The 17501-nt window shown below is 46.6% G+C and overlaps 1 protein-coding gene across 1 annotated transcript in view; it reads left to right on the plus strand.

Moving 5' to 3' along the window:
- Positions 1–17501, plus strand: part of LOC126190760 (uncharacterized) — a 128347-nt gene that overhangs the window by 75421 nt on the left and 35425 nt on the right. Inside the window, exon 2 of the mRNA XM_049931275.1 lies at positions 13510–13799. Coding sequence (XP_049787232.1) covers positions 13510–13799 — 290 coding nt within the window. The remainder of the gene's footprint in view (positions 1–13509; positions 13800–17501) is intronic.

The following is a 17501-nucleotide window of genomic DNA, read 5'->3' on the forward strand; positions in this document are numbered from 1 at the left end:
TTGAAAGAGAGCATTCCAGTTAACATTGTCAAAAGCTTTCTCTAAGTCTACAAATGCTAGAAAAGTAGGTTTGCCTTTTCTTAATCTTTCTTCCAAGATAAGTCGTAAGGTCAGTATTGCCTCACGTGTTCCAACATTTCTACGGAATCGAAACTGATCTTCCCCGAGGTCGGCTTCTACCAGTTTTTCCATTCGTCTGTAAAGAATTCGCGTTAGTATTTTGCAGCTGTGACTTATTAAACTGATAGTTCGGTAACTTTCACATCTGTCAACACCTGCTTTCTTTGGGATTGGAATTATTATATTCTTCTTGAAGTCTGAGGGTATTTCGCCTGTCTCATACATCGTGCTCACCAGATGGTAGAGTTTTGTCATGACTGGCTCTCCCGAGGCCATCAGTAGTTCAAATGGAATGTTGTCTACTCCCGGGGCCTTGTTTCGACTCAGGTCTTTCAGTGCTCTGTCAAACTCTTCACGCAGTATCTTATCTCCCATTTCGTCTTCATCTACATCCTCTTCCATTTCCATAATATTGTCCTCAAGTACATCGCCCTTGTATAAACCCTCTATATACTCCTTCCACCTTTCTGCCTTCCCTTCTTTGCTTAGAACTGGGTTGCCATCTGAGCTCTTGATATTCATACAAGTGGTTCTCTTCTCTCCAAAGGTCTCTTTAATTTTCCTGTAGGCAGTATCTATCTTACCCCTAGTGAGACAAGCGTCTACATCCTTACATTTGTCCTCTAGCCATCCCTGCTTAGCCATTTTGCACTTCCTGTCGATCTCATTTTTGAGACGTCTGTATTCCTTTTTGCCTGCTTCATTTACTGCATTTTTGTATTTTCTCCTTTCATCAATTAAATTCAATATTTCTTCTGTTACCCAAGGATATAGCAATTACTAAATAAAAAGAAAATTACACTGCACTTTAATTAATTGAAAGTAAACTATTTCACAATAACTCATATCCTCTCAATTTATAAAGGAGAAACGATGATTTCCTAAACACAGATATATACTATGAGATCAAAGGTATCCGGACACCCACAAAAACATACGTTTCTTATTTCAGGTGCATTGTGCTGCCACCTACTGCCAGCTACTCCATATCAGCGGCCTCAGTAGTCATTAGACGTCGTGAGAGAGCAGAACGGGGCGCTCCGCGGAACTCACGGTCTGCGATCGCGGTCAGGTGCCACTTGTGTCATACGTCTGTACGCGAGATTTCCACACTCCTAAACATCCCTAGGTCCGCTGTTTCCCATGTGATAGTGAATCCACACATCACGACGGTAAATGCCAAACGACGCCTCGCTTGGTGTAAGGAGCGTAAACATTGGACGATTGAACAGTGGAAAAACGTTGTGTGGAGTGACGAATCACGGTACACATTGCGGCGATCCGATGTCAGGGTGTGGGTATGGAGAATGCCCGGTGAACGTCGTCTGCCAGCGCGTGTAGTGCCAATAGTAAAATTCGGAGGCGGCGGTGTTACGGTGTGGTCGTGTTTTTCATGGAGGGGACTTTCAACCCTTGTTGTTTTGCGTGGCACTATCACAGCACAGGCCTACATTGATATTTTTAGCAACGTCTTGCTTCCCACTGTTGAAGATCAATTTGGCGATGGCGATTGCATCTTTCAACGCGATCGAGCACCTGTTGATAATGCACGGCCTGTGGCGGAGTGGTTAACGACAATAAGATCCGTGTAATGGAGTGGCCTGCACAGAGTCCTCACATCAATCCTACAGGACACCTTTGAGAAGTTTTGGAACGCCGACTTCGTGCCAGGCCTCACCGACCGACATCGATACCTCTCCTCAGTGCAGCACTCCGTGAAGAATGGGCTACCATTCCCCAAGAAACCTTCCTGCACTTGATTGAACCTATGCCTGTGAGAGTGGAAGCTGTCATCCAGGCTAAGGGTAGGCCAACACCATGTTGAATTCCAGCATTACCGATGGAGGGCGCAATGAACTTGTAAGTCATTTTCAGCCAGGTATCCGGGTACATTTGATCACATAGTGTAGCAATATACCACAACGACAAATGCTCCTGTCATACCACGAAAATCGTGCTTCTGCCACATAAAATCAGAATGAAGCTAAATTTTTGAAAGCAAGTTTTCATAATTTTTTATTTATTTGTTTGAGTCACTTTAAACCGTTTCCGCGCATTCAGTTCACGTAGTAATTAATTTTTCGCGCCACTTTTAGCTCGACTTTAGAGCATCGTATCTCGACATCGGATAAAGGTTATTGGATTGCAAAAATCGTTTTGAGTTTATCCATTTATCTACCTTGGTACAAAATTTGAAAAATTTAAAATAAAGAAGTGGTGTGCTACAAAATCCTCCCAGAAAAAAGTATCTTTTGTACGTATAATCTGGTGTCATAATTTGAGCTTGAATTTCAGCCAAATTAAAATCCTTTGCAAAAGAAATCAATCGATTCGTGCAATTTCCCGGGGTGCCAGATCCGGTTCGTCGCTCAGACCTCCCTTAATGTATTATAACATAGCCGGCGGTGTGGCCGAGCGGTTCTAGGCGCTTCAGTTCGGAACCACGCTGCTGCTATGGTCGCAGATTCGAATCCTCCCTCTGGCAGGTTTAAGTAGTTCTAAGTCTAGGGGACTGATGACCTCAGCAGTTAAGTGCCACAGTGCGTAGAGCCATTTGAACCATATTTTGTTATAACATAGCTACAGTGAGACAGATGTTCGAATTGGACGCTAGCCGGGATAAACCAAAAACTTTTTACGCTACATGCCGGCCGGAATGGCCGACCGGTTCTAAGCTCTACAGTCTGGAACCGCGCGGCTTGCTACGGTCGCAGGTTCGAATCCTGCCTCGGGCATGGATGTGTGTGATGTCCTTAGGTTAGTTAGGTTTAAGTAGTTCTAAGTTCTAGGGGACTGATGACCTCAGCAGTTAAGTCCCATAGTGCTCAGAGCCATTTGAACCATTTATTTTTACGCCACATTCCTAGGTCCAATACGAACCGTGCACAAGAGCCTGCTCACCCCCCCCCCCCCCCAACCGCATTTCTGTGCGCACCCTTGTGAAATATATTTGTTACAGAGCTTGCTCTGTAACGATAACCAACATATCGAAAATTACGTTCTACAATTTAACAATAAAGTCGTAGAACCAGTGGATGAGTTTTATAAATAGGGTATCTGAAATTAGTGAATGGATGAACAGGAAAAGAAGTGAACAGAAGCGTAGAAATGGCTGGAGTTCTTTTGCTAAACTAGATAGAGCTTTCAAACTAGGTTTCCCGTGAGCGTACAAAGGGAAGTCATTCTCATTGTGTGTTACCAGTTTTGACTTGCAGCATTCAGGCGCGGACTTTTAATGCGAAAATTGGTTATGGACAGAAGGTTGTTCAGCGAGGGATGGGGAGATATGCATGTCGAAATTACTGGGAAGAACACTAAAACTAACGTGTGGCTCGTGAACAGACAGGGTCGAGTGGGATGTGTAAGTGCGGCTGTAGTGGAAATGAAACAGAGGTCGACAGCGCGTGTAGCTGGTCGAATGGCTCGCGGATGGACCCAGGGAGGTTTGGCCTGTATTCCAATATTTAAGTAAAGACCGAGGCGACGGCCTAACGAAAGACGTGGGCGGTTAGCATTAGAAATCATGAATGTGGCGTGGGTGCGTTTGGCTCAAGCCCATAATGTACGGAAACGCAAGAAGAGTTTTGAGGAATGTCATTACCGCATTGAGCTACTGGTACAATACTTCCTTTACACCACCAGTATCAGTCGTCTGTTCCTCATCAGGTTCATAAAAGTACTCACAACATCTTACTAGGTAAAATACTAAATCGTTATCGCCAGGTGATAAAGCCATGAATAATACATAATGTTAACAGCGTAATAGGCGGTAACGCTTGGAACAGACTCATACCACACAGAGGTAATTGAACAGCACTGTTTACTGGTTGAACCAAAGATGTGCCTCGGGCATGGATGTGTGTGATGTCCTTAGGTTAGTTAGGTTTAAGTAGTTCTAAGTTCTAGGGGACTGATGACCACAGATGTTAAGTCCCATAATGCTCAGAGCCATTTTAACCATTTTTGAACCAAAGATGTTCGTAGTGATCAACCTCTGTGACCATCTACCATCAGTAGACAGTGATCAGCTGCTCAGTCCCTTTTGTGTGGTATGAATCTGTTCACAGCGTTAACCCCGATTGCAGTTTTAACATTATGTATTATTCACGGTTTTATCAACTGACGATAACGATTTGGTGTTTCGCTTAACATGATGCTGTGAATATTTTTATGAACTAATAGTACCTCCTGAAAATAAATCAAGAAGAGGTCTCTACCAAGAACTAGATTTCAAATTCGACAACGACGACAATGATGATGATAATTATTATAGTGATTATGGCGACGATGACCATAAGTGAATCAGCAAGACTTGTCCAAATACCAGTAGCGTTAAACATGAAGAGTACGTGTTAAAATCTCTTATGTACAACACAATGTGTGGGCTTTTTCGCCTGTTTTTATCCTAGAAATCCAGTGTTTCAAAAAGCGTACACATCAGCTTTGCCATACGGGTTACATTTCCAACTTCAAGCAGATATTCTGTCGGTTGACATGCTTTCAGTATGCTCTTCCTGTTTTCTTAATATTCACTAACTTCCGGGTTTCAGTACCCAGTCCATCCTAGGATTTTTTTATATCACGGATCGAAATCCGTCATAAATTGTGATGTTTCCTATAGTTGGCTCGGAAAGTCATTTCAAATGTCGGAAAGGGACTGCAGACTACTAAAGAAGGACAGAACATACGAAATAGGCTGTCAGATATCTGAATGTCTCGAAGACTCGAAGTATAACAACTCAGTACGTTGTTCTGGACGGTGAGTGTTCGTTGGAGACAAAGGTACTGTCAGGAGTGCCGGACCGAGACTCGAACTCGGGACCTTTGCCATTCGCGGGCAAGTGCTCTACCATCTGAGCCACCCAAGCACGACTCACGACCCGCTCTCACAGCTTTAATTCCGCCAGTACCTCGTCTCCTACCTTCCAAACTTCACAGAAGCTCTCCTGCATACCTTGCACAGCTGGCACTCCTGGAAGGTATGCAGGTGAGCTTCTGTGAAGTTTGGAAGGTAGGAGACGAGGTACTGGCGGAATTAAAACTGTGAGAGCGGGTCGTGAGTCGTACTTAGGTAGCTCAGATGGTAGAGCGCTTGCCCGCGAAAGGCAAAGGTCCCGAGTTCGAGTCTCGGTCCGACACACAGGTTTAATGTGCCAGGAATTTTCATATCAGCGCACACTCCGCTGCAGAGTGAAAATCTCATTCTAGGACCACTCTTGTTCTCTGTATACATTAACGATCTGGTGGACAGCAAGAGCAGCACTCTGCCCCTATATTCTGACGATGCTATAGTGTGTGAGGAAGTGCCGCCTCTAAGTGACTGTAGAAGGACATAATGCCTTGGATATAATTTCTATTAGGTGTGATGAATGGCAGCTTGTTCTAAATACGAGAAAGTGTAATTTAATGCAGATGAGTAGGAAAATAATTCCTGTATGAGTCCGAAATGCAGGATCAGTGGTGCGCTACTTGCTACAGTCATGTCGGTTCGATATCTAGGCGTAAATTTGGTAATTGAGATGAAATGGAACGAGCACGCAAGGTCGGTTGTAGGGAAGGTTTATTGAGAGAATGCTACGAAAGTGCCACTCATACATAAAGGGGGCTGCGTGTAGAATACTTGTCTGAATATTTCTGGAGAACTGCTCAAGTTTTTGGGAAAAACCACCTGGCCAAATTAAAGGAAGAGATCAAAGCAATTCATTGTCGTGCTGCTAGGTTTGTTACTGGTAGGTCTGATCAAAATTCAAGTTCTATGGAAATATTATGTGAACTCAAAAGGAAATCCCTGCGGAAATATAGAGAACCGACATTTACGACAGACTGTGCAACTATCCTACTGCTGCCAATATTCATATGAGAAGTTCGAAGGGAAGTAAGAGAAATCAGAGTGTGTAAAGAAGAATATAGGTAATCGTTTTGTCCTCGCTTTATTTGTGAGTGGAACAGGAATAAAAATGATTAGCACTGGTACAATTTACCATCTGCCGCCTGCCTTCTCCCACGGTGGCTTGCAGAGCATGTAAGTGGATGTAAGTGTAGAAGACAAAAGAATGCCATCCCTATAAGGATCAGGGGTTCAGGGGTCTGTAGTTGGTGGGCGAGGGCAGATACAGTCACGTTCAGTACGAAATTAGTCGATTTATTTATTTGATCGTAGTCCACATAAAAGTCTTATGTTCACTCCCTGCAGTGGCGGCAAGGGAGGGGCGGGGGGTGGCGGGAAACGAAAAACCCACAGTCCTCACTTGTGGTGAGTTGTTGTGTAGTTATTTAGTTAGCTAAGGCCGCCACATTCGGTTTGGCACCAAGATCAGAGTGACCCAGGCTGACAGCAGGCTGCGTAAGGCACCACTATGCAGGTAGCGAAGCAGTCTGCAGGCCTGCCTCAGCTGTGGAGAATGTCGGAAGCGATGACATCTGAGGGGCGAAACACGCTGCAGAGTGAAAACTTCTTTATGGAAACATCCCCCAGGGTGTGCCTAAGTCACGTCTCCGCAGTATCCTTTCTTCCAGAAGTGTTAGTCTTGCAAGGTTCGCAGGAAAGCTTCTGTGAAGTTTGGAAGGTAGGATACGAGATGCTAGTGACAGTAAAGCTGTGAGGAGGGGTCGTGAGTCGTGCCTGGGCAGCTCAGTCGATCAGTCTGTCTTTGGTAGTTCCGCAGTGCGAACTGTGCTCAACCATTTGCGCAGCTGTGTGCGTGTCGTGTTTGTTTATTTCCGCGTTGCCGCGCTTCTAAGTCGAACAAAGTATCATAACCGACTCTTACAGGAGAGCACCTTTTCGAATGAATAGGGGCGACCCAAAGCAATGGTAGTTGAGCACTCCTTACGTGGTGATGTGAAGATACCCCATGATTATTTCATTGGCATTGATTTATCGCTCGTCAGGGACGTCGTTCTTGTTAAGATGAGTTCTGACGCTACCTCTAGCGAGATTATCCAACAAACGCGACGCAGACTCAAATTTTTTGACACTCCGATAGCAAAAAAAAAAAAAAAAAATGTTCAAATGTGTGTGAAATCTTATGGGACTTAACTGCTAAGGTCATCAGTCCCTAAGCGTACACACTACTTAACCTAAATTATCCTACGGACAAACACGCACACCCATGCCCGAGGGAGGACTCGAACCTCCACCGATAGCAACATTGGCCCATGGACGTGGACCACGCTGAGCTTGGCCTTCGCACAATGCCTTTAGACGTCTAGGAAGATAAGGTCATTGTGTATCTAAGCCCATACGGAAAAGTCCACAGTCATGTAACCAAAACATGGGCACAATTTGCGACGTATCCTGTGCTTAATTGTGTGAGACAGGTCTAAATAGACCTCAAACACCACATCACATCCTACATTTTTGTAGGCGGTTGCCGAGCAGTGGTGAGCTACTATAGGCAATCTCGAACATCTTCCGGTTGTGGGAAAGAAGGCCTCGCCCGTAATGAATGCCTGCAACGCAGCATCACGCTCCAACCAGCACGATGACACGAAGACCGATCGAACCACAACTGCCCTTCCACTCACGTATGCAGTGCCACTTTACGCGAAGCCCCCGAAATTCATAACCATTTGCCGGTACTGACATAACTAGAGGCGTAACAGCACCTTGCCACTGGCAGTTCCGCCCACGAACTTGATTTCCAACCGGACACACCCATACTCGAAGTTCACAAGGATACCAGGGAGAATCTCACGCAGACCGATGACCACATTATACCAGCCGCTTTGTGCTGGAATGACAACGAGTCTCTTCCTTCCTCATGCACCGACACCCATTGCCCTGTTCCCTAGATCCACATTCCCAAGCCTTATGCCCTACTGTTGGCGACACTGTACTTTTAATTGGCCCTGCCGACCACAGAGGTAACATTCTCTACCAGATGTGACTATTTTCCGTTCCGTGCGCGTCCTAGTTGCACTGTCCAGTTCCTGTAAATGCGTAGCATCGTTAAGTGCTGCGGTTAGATCCTCAGGATTTTCCGTTTGTACCCGCCATGAAACATCTGGGTCGATACCTCTGAGAAGCATGAGCAACTCTCTATTTTTTGTGCTTGTTTTAGCAACACTCTGTCCACATTTGGTTTTTGCATCAGTTCATAAGGCTGTGCATTAATTATTTTGCGTATTCTGTCGGAAAATGATGCCACTGTTTCATTAGCCTTTCGTGTTAAACTGTTAAGTTTCTCCCTAAGAAATTGTGTACTTTTCTATATGTCTGACGCAAAAGCCTCTGTTAACTTAGTGAATGTGGGTACTTCGTTAAGTATCATACTTCGTTATGATACAAGATACGGAATTTTGCCTCTTTCGTGATGTGTAACCCGGCCATCGGCAAGCACATTTCATCTGACCCGCGAATTAAGGTGGCCGTCCCTCATAAACACAGTAACGTGCTGTTGTGGACTGACAAGACAGCCAGTCTACAGTGACGGGTAACCGAAATGCACGCGTTACTCACGCCGGCTGGCGTGAGGTCTGAAACAGGATACGTGATGAATGCTATAAAGAAAAGTACGTAGCTGATGTTATACTTAACTTTAAGCCATCATTGTGGTACATCGCTCCTGACGATACAAATGAGACTCTTTAAATACAAGCACTGTAAGACTAATGGCGCCTTGCTAGGTCGTAGCCATGGACTTAGCTGAAGGCTATTCTAACTGTCTCTCGGCAAATGAGAGAAAGGCTTCGTCAGTGTAGTCGCTAGCAAAGTCGTCGTACAACTGGGGCGAGTGCTAGTACGTCTCTCTAGACCTGCCGTGTGGTGGCGCTCGGTCTGCAATTACTGACAGTGGCGACACGCGGGTCCGACATGTACTAATGGACCGCGGCCGATTTAAAGCTACCACCTAGCAAGTGTGGAGTCTGGCGGTGACACCACACATGCCCTGTTGCTTTCCCGGAGAAGCGAATATTAGATCTGCGGCTGAAAGATCAACACTTACTACAGTGTCAGTTTGGCACAAACCTGTTTGATACTGTTGTTCTAGCAGTAACGATTGCACTTGTTGCGTTAGCTCTTCGTTAAGTGATTTTTGCTGTTCATTATCATCCAACAGTTTAGAAAATTGGTTCAGAAGAGCATCTATCATCTCACTAGTACTAGCTGCCCACGTTTTTGCCACATTTGTGTAATTTACCGTTCGCTCTTTTAAACGAATCAAACTAATATTACCTCCGATGAAATCTCAATAGCTACAGTTGCAAAAATAAAATAATTGTATTTAATTCCTACACCGACTCATTAACCAACGACACTCTGAACAATCGTCTGCCATGTGACTGTATTTCTACAAGTAATACATCTTGCTGGTACAAATCTATCAGACAATAACGGTGTCCTGTTAAATTGCGGATTTTGCAAAGTACCGGAATGAGATACTCTTGCAGACCTTTGAACCGCGATGAATCCGCACTTAAAAGTCTTTAAGGTGTAACTTGGACAGTGTTCTTTTGAGAACAAATAACATAGTCTTCCTTCAGTCACACCCTCTTTGATTGTCACTTATGTTGGTGTGCCGGATCATTGGAGGCCATCCAGTTCTTACTGGCGCTGGCATGCAGCACTTCCCTAGAGGGATTTGTAGGGGCCACCATCTGCCGGCCTAGGTGTTGTGTCTAGACAAGACAGCCTAGACACAATGCGAGGAAGCCGAAAGGCGCGCGCTTAAACTCACGCAGGCTGGCGTGAGGTCTGAAACAGGATACGTAATGAATGCTATAAAGAAAAGTACGTAGCTTCTGGAATGCTTAACTTTAATCCACATTTGTAGAACATCGCTCTTGATGATACATTAATAGAATCTCAGTATCTATACTGGTAATGGCGCCTTGCTAGGTCGTAGCAAAGGTAGCTGAAGGCTATGCTAACTATCGTCTCGGCAAATGAGAACGTAATTCTCAGTGAACCATGGCTAGCAACGTCGGCTGTACAACTGGGACGAGTGCTAGTACGTCTCTCTAGACCTGCTGTGTGGTGGCGCTCGGTCTGCAATTACTGAGAGTGGCGACACGCGGGTCCGACGTATACTAATGGACCGCGGCCGATTTAAAAGCTACCACCTAGCAAGTGTGGTGTCTGGCGGTGACACCACACTAGGAATGGCTGCTAATTCGTCAGATGCAGACTGAGGACCTGTGCGGCGTCGTTAGACGCTACAACACAATATTCAAAATTACGCTGCTTATTAGTAAAAATATTGCTTCTTCTGCACCTACTGGCAGCTACATAATCCGGAGATGAATCCGCTGAATCTAGTAGCCGACTCACCGCCACCGAAGGTGTTGCATCAGCTTGGCCTGGAAGTCGAGAACTCTGTGATACGGCAGTTTTTCCACCTGCTGGCGGTGCAGGATTTGCTCTCAGAGAAGGCAGTGACAACGACGTGTGTGTTTCGATTCGCACGCCGTGTCTGGGAATTCTCTATCCATCCCGCATCAGTGCCCGCGTTGTCGCCTCAGATGGACCACGATGTCGGATGGCGTGTAGTCGCGCTGAATGCTGAATCTGGCCCGCCGGAACGGTAGGCCTTCAGACGCGTGCGACCGTAGTGGTTTTGGCGGACTCTCGGTTTACCCGTCAGCGCTGGCTGCTGTTCTGCCGTCAGTACTGGATGCTGGACTCCTTCAGACGTGGCTTCAGATCGCTGATCGTCTCACAGGGCAGCAAGTGCAAGACCAACAAGACTATTATAGTCTCACACGCAGGATGTTACCAAACCATAACCAGAGAATCGAATGCGAGCGAGCGACGTGAACGGCATGGATCCTACTTGTTGTGTGCTGGAAGCAAGGGGGTGGGGGGGGGAGGGGGTGTATATATGTCACTTGAGGAGAGGCTCTGCTCTATGACGTCATTCGGAATGATCAAATTGCTTCTGCTCGTCCCGAGTCATCAGCGGTCTTCACTTCCGCTGCTAACTTGTACAACGGATTCGTTACAGGGTCTTTACTGCTTGGTGAAACTGCCACTAGTCGTTGTTGCATTCTAGTTAGTATCTCTAGTGTAACGTTACGGTAGTAAAGTAGGCGGTTCTGTCTGTATTGTTCAAACCATTTTGCGGGCGGTTTGTTCGCAATCTCTGCTAAGAGTGGCGAGACGGCTGATTTCGTCTGATCCAGTAACGTTGCTGAAATGCTTAGGATTTCCGAATGGCGGCTGGCGACACTTCCGCACGGTTGAGTAACGCCGGACGTTAGAACACAGCAAAATTTTTACGCTCACACTGCCTTACTAGTTTTTTCGCGTAACACAATGTACGATATGTGGAGGGAGAAACAACTTCATTGTTAGTTCCACATGTGTATTTGAAGCATCCCACGTAAGTGACTTAAACGTTGCCAGATGGTAGAGCACTTGCCCAGGAAAGGCAAAGGTCCCGAGTTCGAGTCTCGGTCCGGCACACAGTTTTAATCTGCCAGGAGGTTTCATATCAGCGCACACTCCGCTGCAGAATGGAAATCTCATTCTGGAAACAATAGTTTGCATGTTAATGTTACTTATAAGTCGTTTCTCATGCGATGGTGAGAATACCAGGCGGATATAGTTGATACATTGCATTGTGTCATTGTGGAAGTCGCAGCAAACTTATGACAGCTTGAGTTCTGAGATAAACATCATCAACAGGTGTGACAGATAATATGTCCATGGTCTTCCTGAGAGACCGTCTGCTCTCCAGGCACTCTTACGGTTCCCGTCCAGGGAGTCGAGCAGATACTTTATTGTTAGTTCCACAGGTGTATTTGAAGCATCCCACGTAACTGTGTTAAACATTACCAGACTGCGTTCACGTCACTGATCCTCTCCATTTCTGATGACAACAACCATAGATGAGCTACTACTCCCACCTCATGACACCGGCATCAGTCTTGAAATTCAAGGAAATGAATGAAGGTCTAGTAATAGTTTTCTGCACCGTATCTGAAAAGCATAATTGTGTAATTGTGTTCACTGCAACATACACTACTGGCCATTAAAATTGCTACACCACGGAGGTGACGTGCTACAGACGCGAAATTTAATTGACAGGAAGAAGATGCTTTGATATGCAAATGATTAGCTTTTCAGAGCATTCACACAAGGTTGGCGCCGGTGGCGACACCTACAACGTGCTGACATGAGGAAAGTTCCCAACCAATTTATCATACACAAACAGCAGTTGACCGGCGTTGCCTGGTCAAACGTTGTTGTGATGCCTCGTGTAAGGAGGAGAAATGCGTACCATCACGTTTCCGACTTTGATAAAGGTCGGATTGTAGCCTATCGCGATTGCGGTTTATCGTATCGCGACATTGCTGCTCGCGTTGGTCGAGATCCAATGACTGTTAGCAGAATATGGAATCGGTGGGTTCAGAAGGGTAATACGGAATGCTGTTGTGCATCCCAACGGCCTCGTATTACTAGCAGTCGAGATGACAGACATATTATCGGCATGGCTGTAAAGGATCGTGCAGTCACGTCTCGATCCCTGACTCAACAAATGGGAACGTTTGAAAGACAACAACCATCTGTACGAACAGTTCGACGACGTTTGCAGCAGCATGGACTATCAGTTCGGAGACCATGGCTGCGGTTACCCTTGACGCTGCATCACAGACAGGAGTGCCTACGATGGTGTACTCAACGACGAACCTAGGTGCACGAATGGCAAAACGTCATTTTTTCGGATGAATCCAGGTTCTGTTTACAGCATCATGATGGTCGCATCCGTGTTTGGCGACATCGCGGTGAACGCACATTGGAAGCGTGTATTCGTCATAGCCATACTGGCGTATCACCCGACGTGGTGGTATGGGGTGCCATTGGTTGCACGTCTCGGTCACCTCTTGTTCGCACTGACGGCACTGTGGCTCTACCTTTCATTCGATCCCTGCGAAACCCTACATTTCAGCAGGATAATGCACGACCGCATGTTGCAGGTACGGGCCTTTCTGGATACAGAAAATGTTCGACTGCTGCCCTGGCCAGCACATTCTCCAGATCTCTCACCAATTGAAAACGTCTGGTCAATGGTGGCCCAGCAACTGGCTCATCACAATACGCCAGTCACTACTCTTGATGAACTGTGGTATCGTGTAGATGCTGCATGGGCAGCTGTACCTGTACACGGCGTCCAAGCTCTGTTTGACTCAATTCCCAGGCGTATCAAGGCCGTTATTACGGTCAAAGGTGGTTGTTCTGGGTACTGATTTCTCATAATCTATGCACCCAAATTTCGTGAACATGTAATCACATGTCAGTTCTAGTATAATATATTTGCCCAATGAATACCCGTTTATCATCTGCATTTCTTCTTGGTGGAGCAATATTAATGGCCAGTAGTGTATTTTCGATTCATGTTCCCTCGATACTTTGGAGCATTAGTAACTTAGTTGTAAATTGTCCAGCGGCGAGCGATGACGAGGACGGAGCTGATGATGCGGAAGACGAGTCGTCGACGTCGCTGGTGCAGAAGCAGGGCGAGCGGGTGATGAGCGAGCAGGTGCTGGCGCTGCTGGACCACTTCCGGCAGGAGGACCCCAAGGGTCTGCCGGGCGCGCCCGTGCCCGACCCCATGGACATCCCGGACAACACCAAGTCCTTCACCGGCGCCCGCATCACGCTCAAGGAGTCCAAGGTCTACGGCCTGTCGCAGTTCCGCATCGAGCACGTCCGAACCAACCTCAAGGACACGCAGGTCAGTCAGCCGCAAGTGACCGTCTCCACACCGGTGGTGGGTTTCAGGCGTGACCAGACCCAACTCAGCTCTGGACTGATCTAGTAGCTGAGTGGTCAGCGCGACAGAATGTCAATCCTAAGGGCCCGGTTTAGATTCCCGGCTGGGTTGGGTTGTTTAGGGGAAGAGACCAAACAGCGAGGTCATCGGTCTCATCGGATTAGGGAAGGATGGGGAAGGAAGTCTGCGTGCCGTTTGTAAGGAACCATCCTGGAATTTTCTGGAGCGATTTAGGGAAATCAGGGAAAACCTCAATCAGATTGGCTGGACGCGGGATTGAACCGTTGTCCTGCCGAATGCGAGTCCAGTGTGCTAACCACTGCGCCACGTCGCTCGGTATTCCGGGCTGGGTCGGAGATTTTCTCCGCTCAGGGACTGGGTGTTGTGTTGTCCTAATCATCATCATTTCATTCCAATCGACGAGCAAGTCGCTGAAGTGTCGTCAAATCGGAAGACTTGCACCCGGCGAACGGTTTACCCGACGGGAGACCCTAGTCACACGACATTTACATTTTTTACACGATCCAGACACTATGCTATCTAGTCTGTATGTCAGAGATAGCAACAGTGTACTACAATGGGGATGTGGAACGCTGGTTGATGATGATGATGATTAGTGTTTTAGGGCGCACAACAACGAGGTTATCAGCGCCCGTTCCCAGAATAAATGTTGACGAGTGCAGCCAAGATGTGTTAAACAAGGATCAATTCAGAGCCGATCTTTGCGAGAATTGTAAATGTTCAAATTTCAAACTTCCTGGCAGATTAAAACTGTGACTCTCACAGTGCCTTACTAGTTTTTTCGAGTAGCAGAATGTACGATATGTGGAGGGAGAAACAACTTCATTGTTAGTTCCACAGGTGTATTTGAAGCATCCCACGTAAGTGACTTAAACGTTGCCAGATGGTAGAGCACTTGCCCAGGAAAGGCAAAGGTCCCGAGTTCGAGTCTCGGTCCGGCACACAGTTTTAATGTGCCAGGAGGTTTCATATCAGCGCACACTCCGCTGCAGAGTGGAAATCTCATTCTGGAAACAATAGTTTGCATGTTAATGTTACTTATAAGTCGTTTCTCATGCGATGGTGAGAATACCAGGCGGATATAGTTGATACATTGCATTGTGTCATTGTGGAAGTCGCAGCAAACTTATGACAGCTTGAGTTCTGAGATAAACATCATCAACAGGTGTGACAGATAATATGTCCATGGTCTTCCTGAGAGACCGTCTGCTCTCCAGGAACTCTTAAGGGTTCCTGTCCAGGAAGTTTCATATCAGCGCACACTCCGCTGCAGAGTGAAAATCTCATTCTGGGCTCAAATTTCAAGATTGGACACAGCACATGAAAACAAGTAGATAAAACTAGAACAGGTAAAAATAATTAACGGTGGCTGAGTGACCACTTCAATTAATGGGTGACCAAATCACTTTACAGCACATTAAGATCTCAATCCCAATATTTTGGGAAGAAGTCCAGACATCACACAAAAACGTAGAACTCCAGCGACACTCGTCTCATTATTAGTTAAAATAGAGGGCAGGTCTGGTGGGAAACTGAAATCTTCCCTCAAACCCGCATATAAAACACTCACAGTTAAAATACGTCGTATCGACAGCTGTGTCCCACATGTCTGACACGGTGGTGGTTCCTCACGACGTAACAGAAAACCACGTGTCAACGGACAATGTCCTATTCTAAGCCGTGTAAGGGCTATGCCTCAGCTCGTCATTGTCGGAATGGGACGCTGGATTAGCCGTACAGTGCACTACCAATGCACCAACAATTTCAATCTGCCGAAATATTTCCTTTCACACTCTGCAGAGGTGCAGCCACAAACAGAATGTTCATAGCGAAGTGTTTGGCTTTTCAAAAAAACGAGGGCTAATTTTTTCGTTGTCTCATCGGTCGCCAAATTAAAACCACAGGGAAAACCGATGAAGCTTTGTGCATGTGAATTACGATATGTCTCTAGTTTGCCCATCGATCGTATCACTTCGCACTTTTCAGTGTGAGTGCACAGTGAGCACGTATAGATGCCTAGAGCAAGTGATAAGGACGTGCTGTCATTAGGTGTCTTCATGCTTATGGCTTCCGCCTGTGTTCGTCCAGCCAGTATAACATAATTGTCACGTGTGACAACAAAATCCTCCTTCATGAGAATGTTTGGCTGCACGCAGCAGCTGCAACAGAGACACTCCTGCAGCGTTTCCGAAGGGAAGTATTTCAGCACCAACCACACGCTGATCAGCCATCTACATCTACATCCATACTTCGCAAGCCACCTGGCGGTGTGTGGCGGAGGGTACTTTGAGTACTTCTATCGGTTCTCCCTTCTATTCCAGTCTCATATTGTTTGTGGAAAGAAAGATTGTTGGTATGCCGCTGTGTGGGCTCTAATCTCTCTGATGACTTTATCCTCACGGTCTCTTCGCGAGATGTACGAAGGAGGGAGCAATATACTGCTTGACTCCTCGGTGAAGGTATGTTCTCGAAACTTCGACAAAAGCCCGTACCGAGCTACTGAGCGTCTCTCCTGCAGAGTCTTCCACTGGAGTTTATCTATCATCTCCGTAACGCTTTCCCGATTACCAAATGATCCTGTAACGAAGCGTGCTGCTCTCCGTTGGGTCTTCTCTATCTCCTCTATCAACCCTATCTGGGTACGGATCCCACACTGGTGAGCAGTATTCAAGCAGTGGTCGAACAGGCGTACTGTAACCTACTTCCTTTGTTTTCGGATTGCATTTCCTTAGGACTCTTCCAATGAATCTCAGTCTGGCATCTGCTTTCCCGACGATCAACTTTATATGATCGTTCCATTTTAAAGCAATCCTAATGCCTACTCCCAGAACATTATGACCACCGACCTACTATTGCTATTAACCAGGCAGGCGATAGCAGGGTCACCTGGTGAGGAATGACTGCTGCTCAGATACATGCGTAGTGCATGTAGTATCAGTGAGCGTGCTGTCCATATGGGGAAGGCGCGCGATCTATCTGAGTTGGGTCGAGGGCAGATCGTGATGGCCCAGAGCCTCGGCACATGCATTTCGTTAACTGCTCGATTTGTCGGGTGTTCCATGAGTGCTGTGGTGAGTGTCTTCAACACCTGGCGAAACCTAAGTGAAACCACTTCATACTTCGTGGCATTGGCGAGCCACCCTTCATTACTTGTGTCAGACATCGTAGGCTGGGCAGACAGGCGACGAACTGTGGGGAAGCCGGCCAGTGTGGCCGAGCGGTTCTAGGCGCTTCAGTCTGGAACCGCGCGACGGCTACGGTCGCAGGATCGGATCCTGCCTCGGGCATGGATGTGTGTGATGTACTTAGGTTAGTTAGGTTTAAGTAGTTCTAAGGTCTAGGGGACTGATGACCTCAGATGTTAAGTCTCATAGTGCTCAGAGCCACTTGAACCACGTGAACTGTGGGGAACTGACGTTAGACTTTAACGGCGGGCAGAATACAAGTGTGTCTGAACAAATAGTGCACCGACACACTTAACGATGGGCCTCCGCAGCAGACGATCCATTCGTGTGCCAATGCTAACACCATAACATCGGTAGCTACAACTGAAATGGACACGTGACCATTGGCACTGGACGTTGGCGCATTAGCAGAGCGTTACATGGTCTGATGAATCCTGATACCTTCTCCGTCATGTCG

Source organism: Schistocerca cancellata, chromosome 6, assembly GCF_023864275.1.
Source record: "Schistocerca cancellata isolate TAMUIC-IGC-003103 chromosome 6, iqSchCanc2.1, whole genome shotgun sequence".
NCBI classification, from domain to species: Eukaryota; Metazoa; Arthropoda; class Insecta; order Orthoptera; family Acrididae; genus Schistocerca; species Schistocerca cancellata.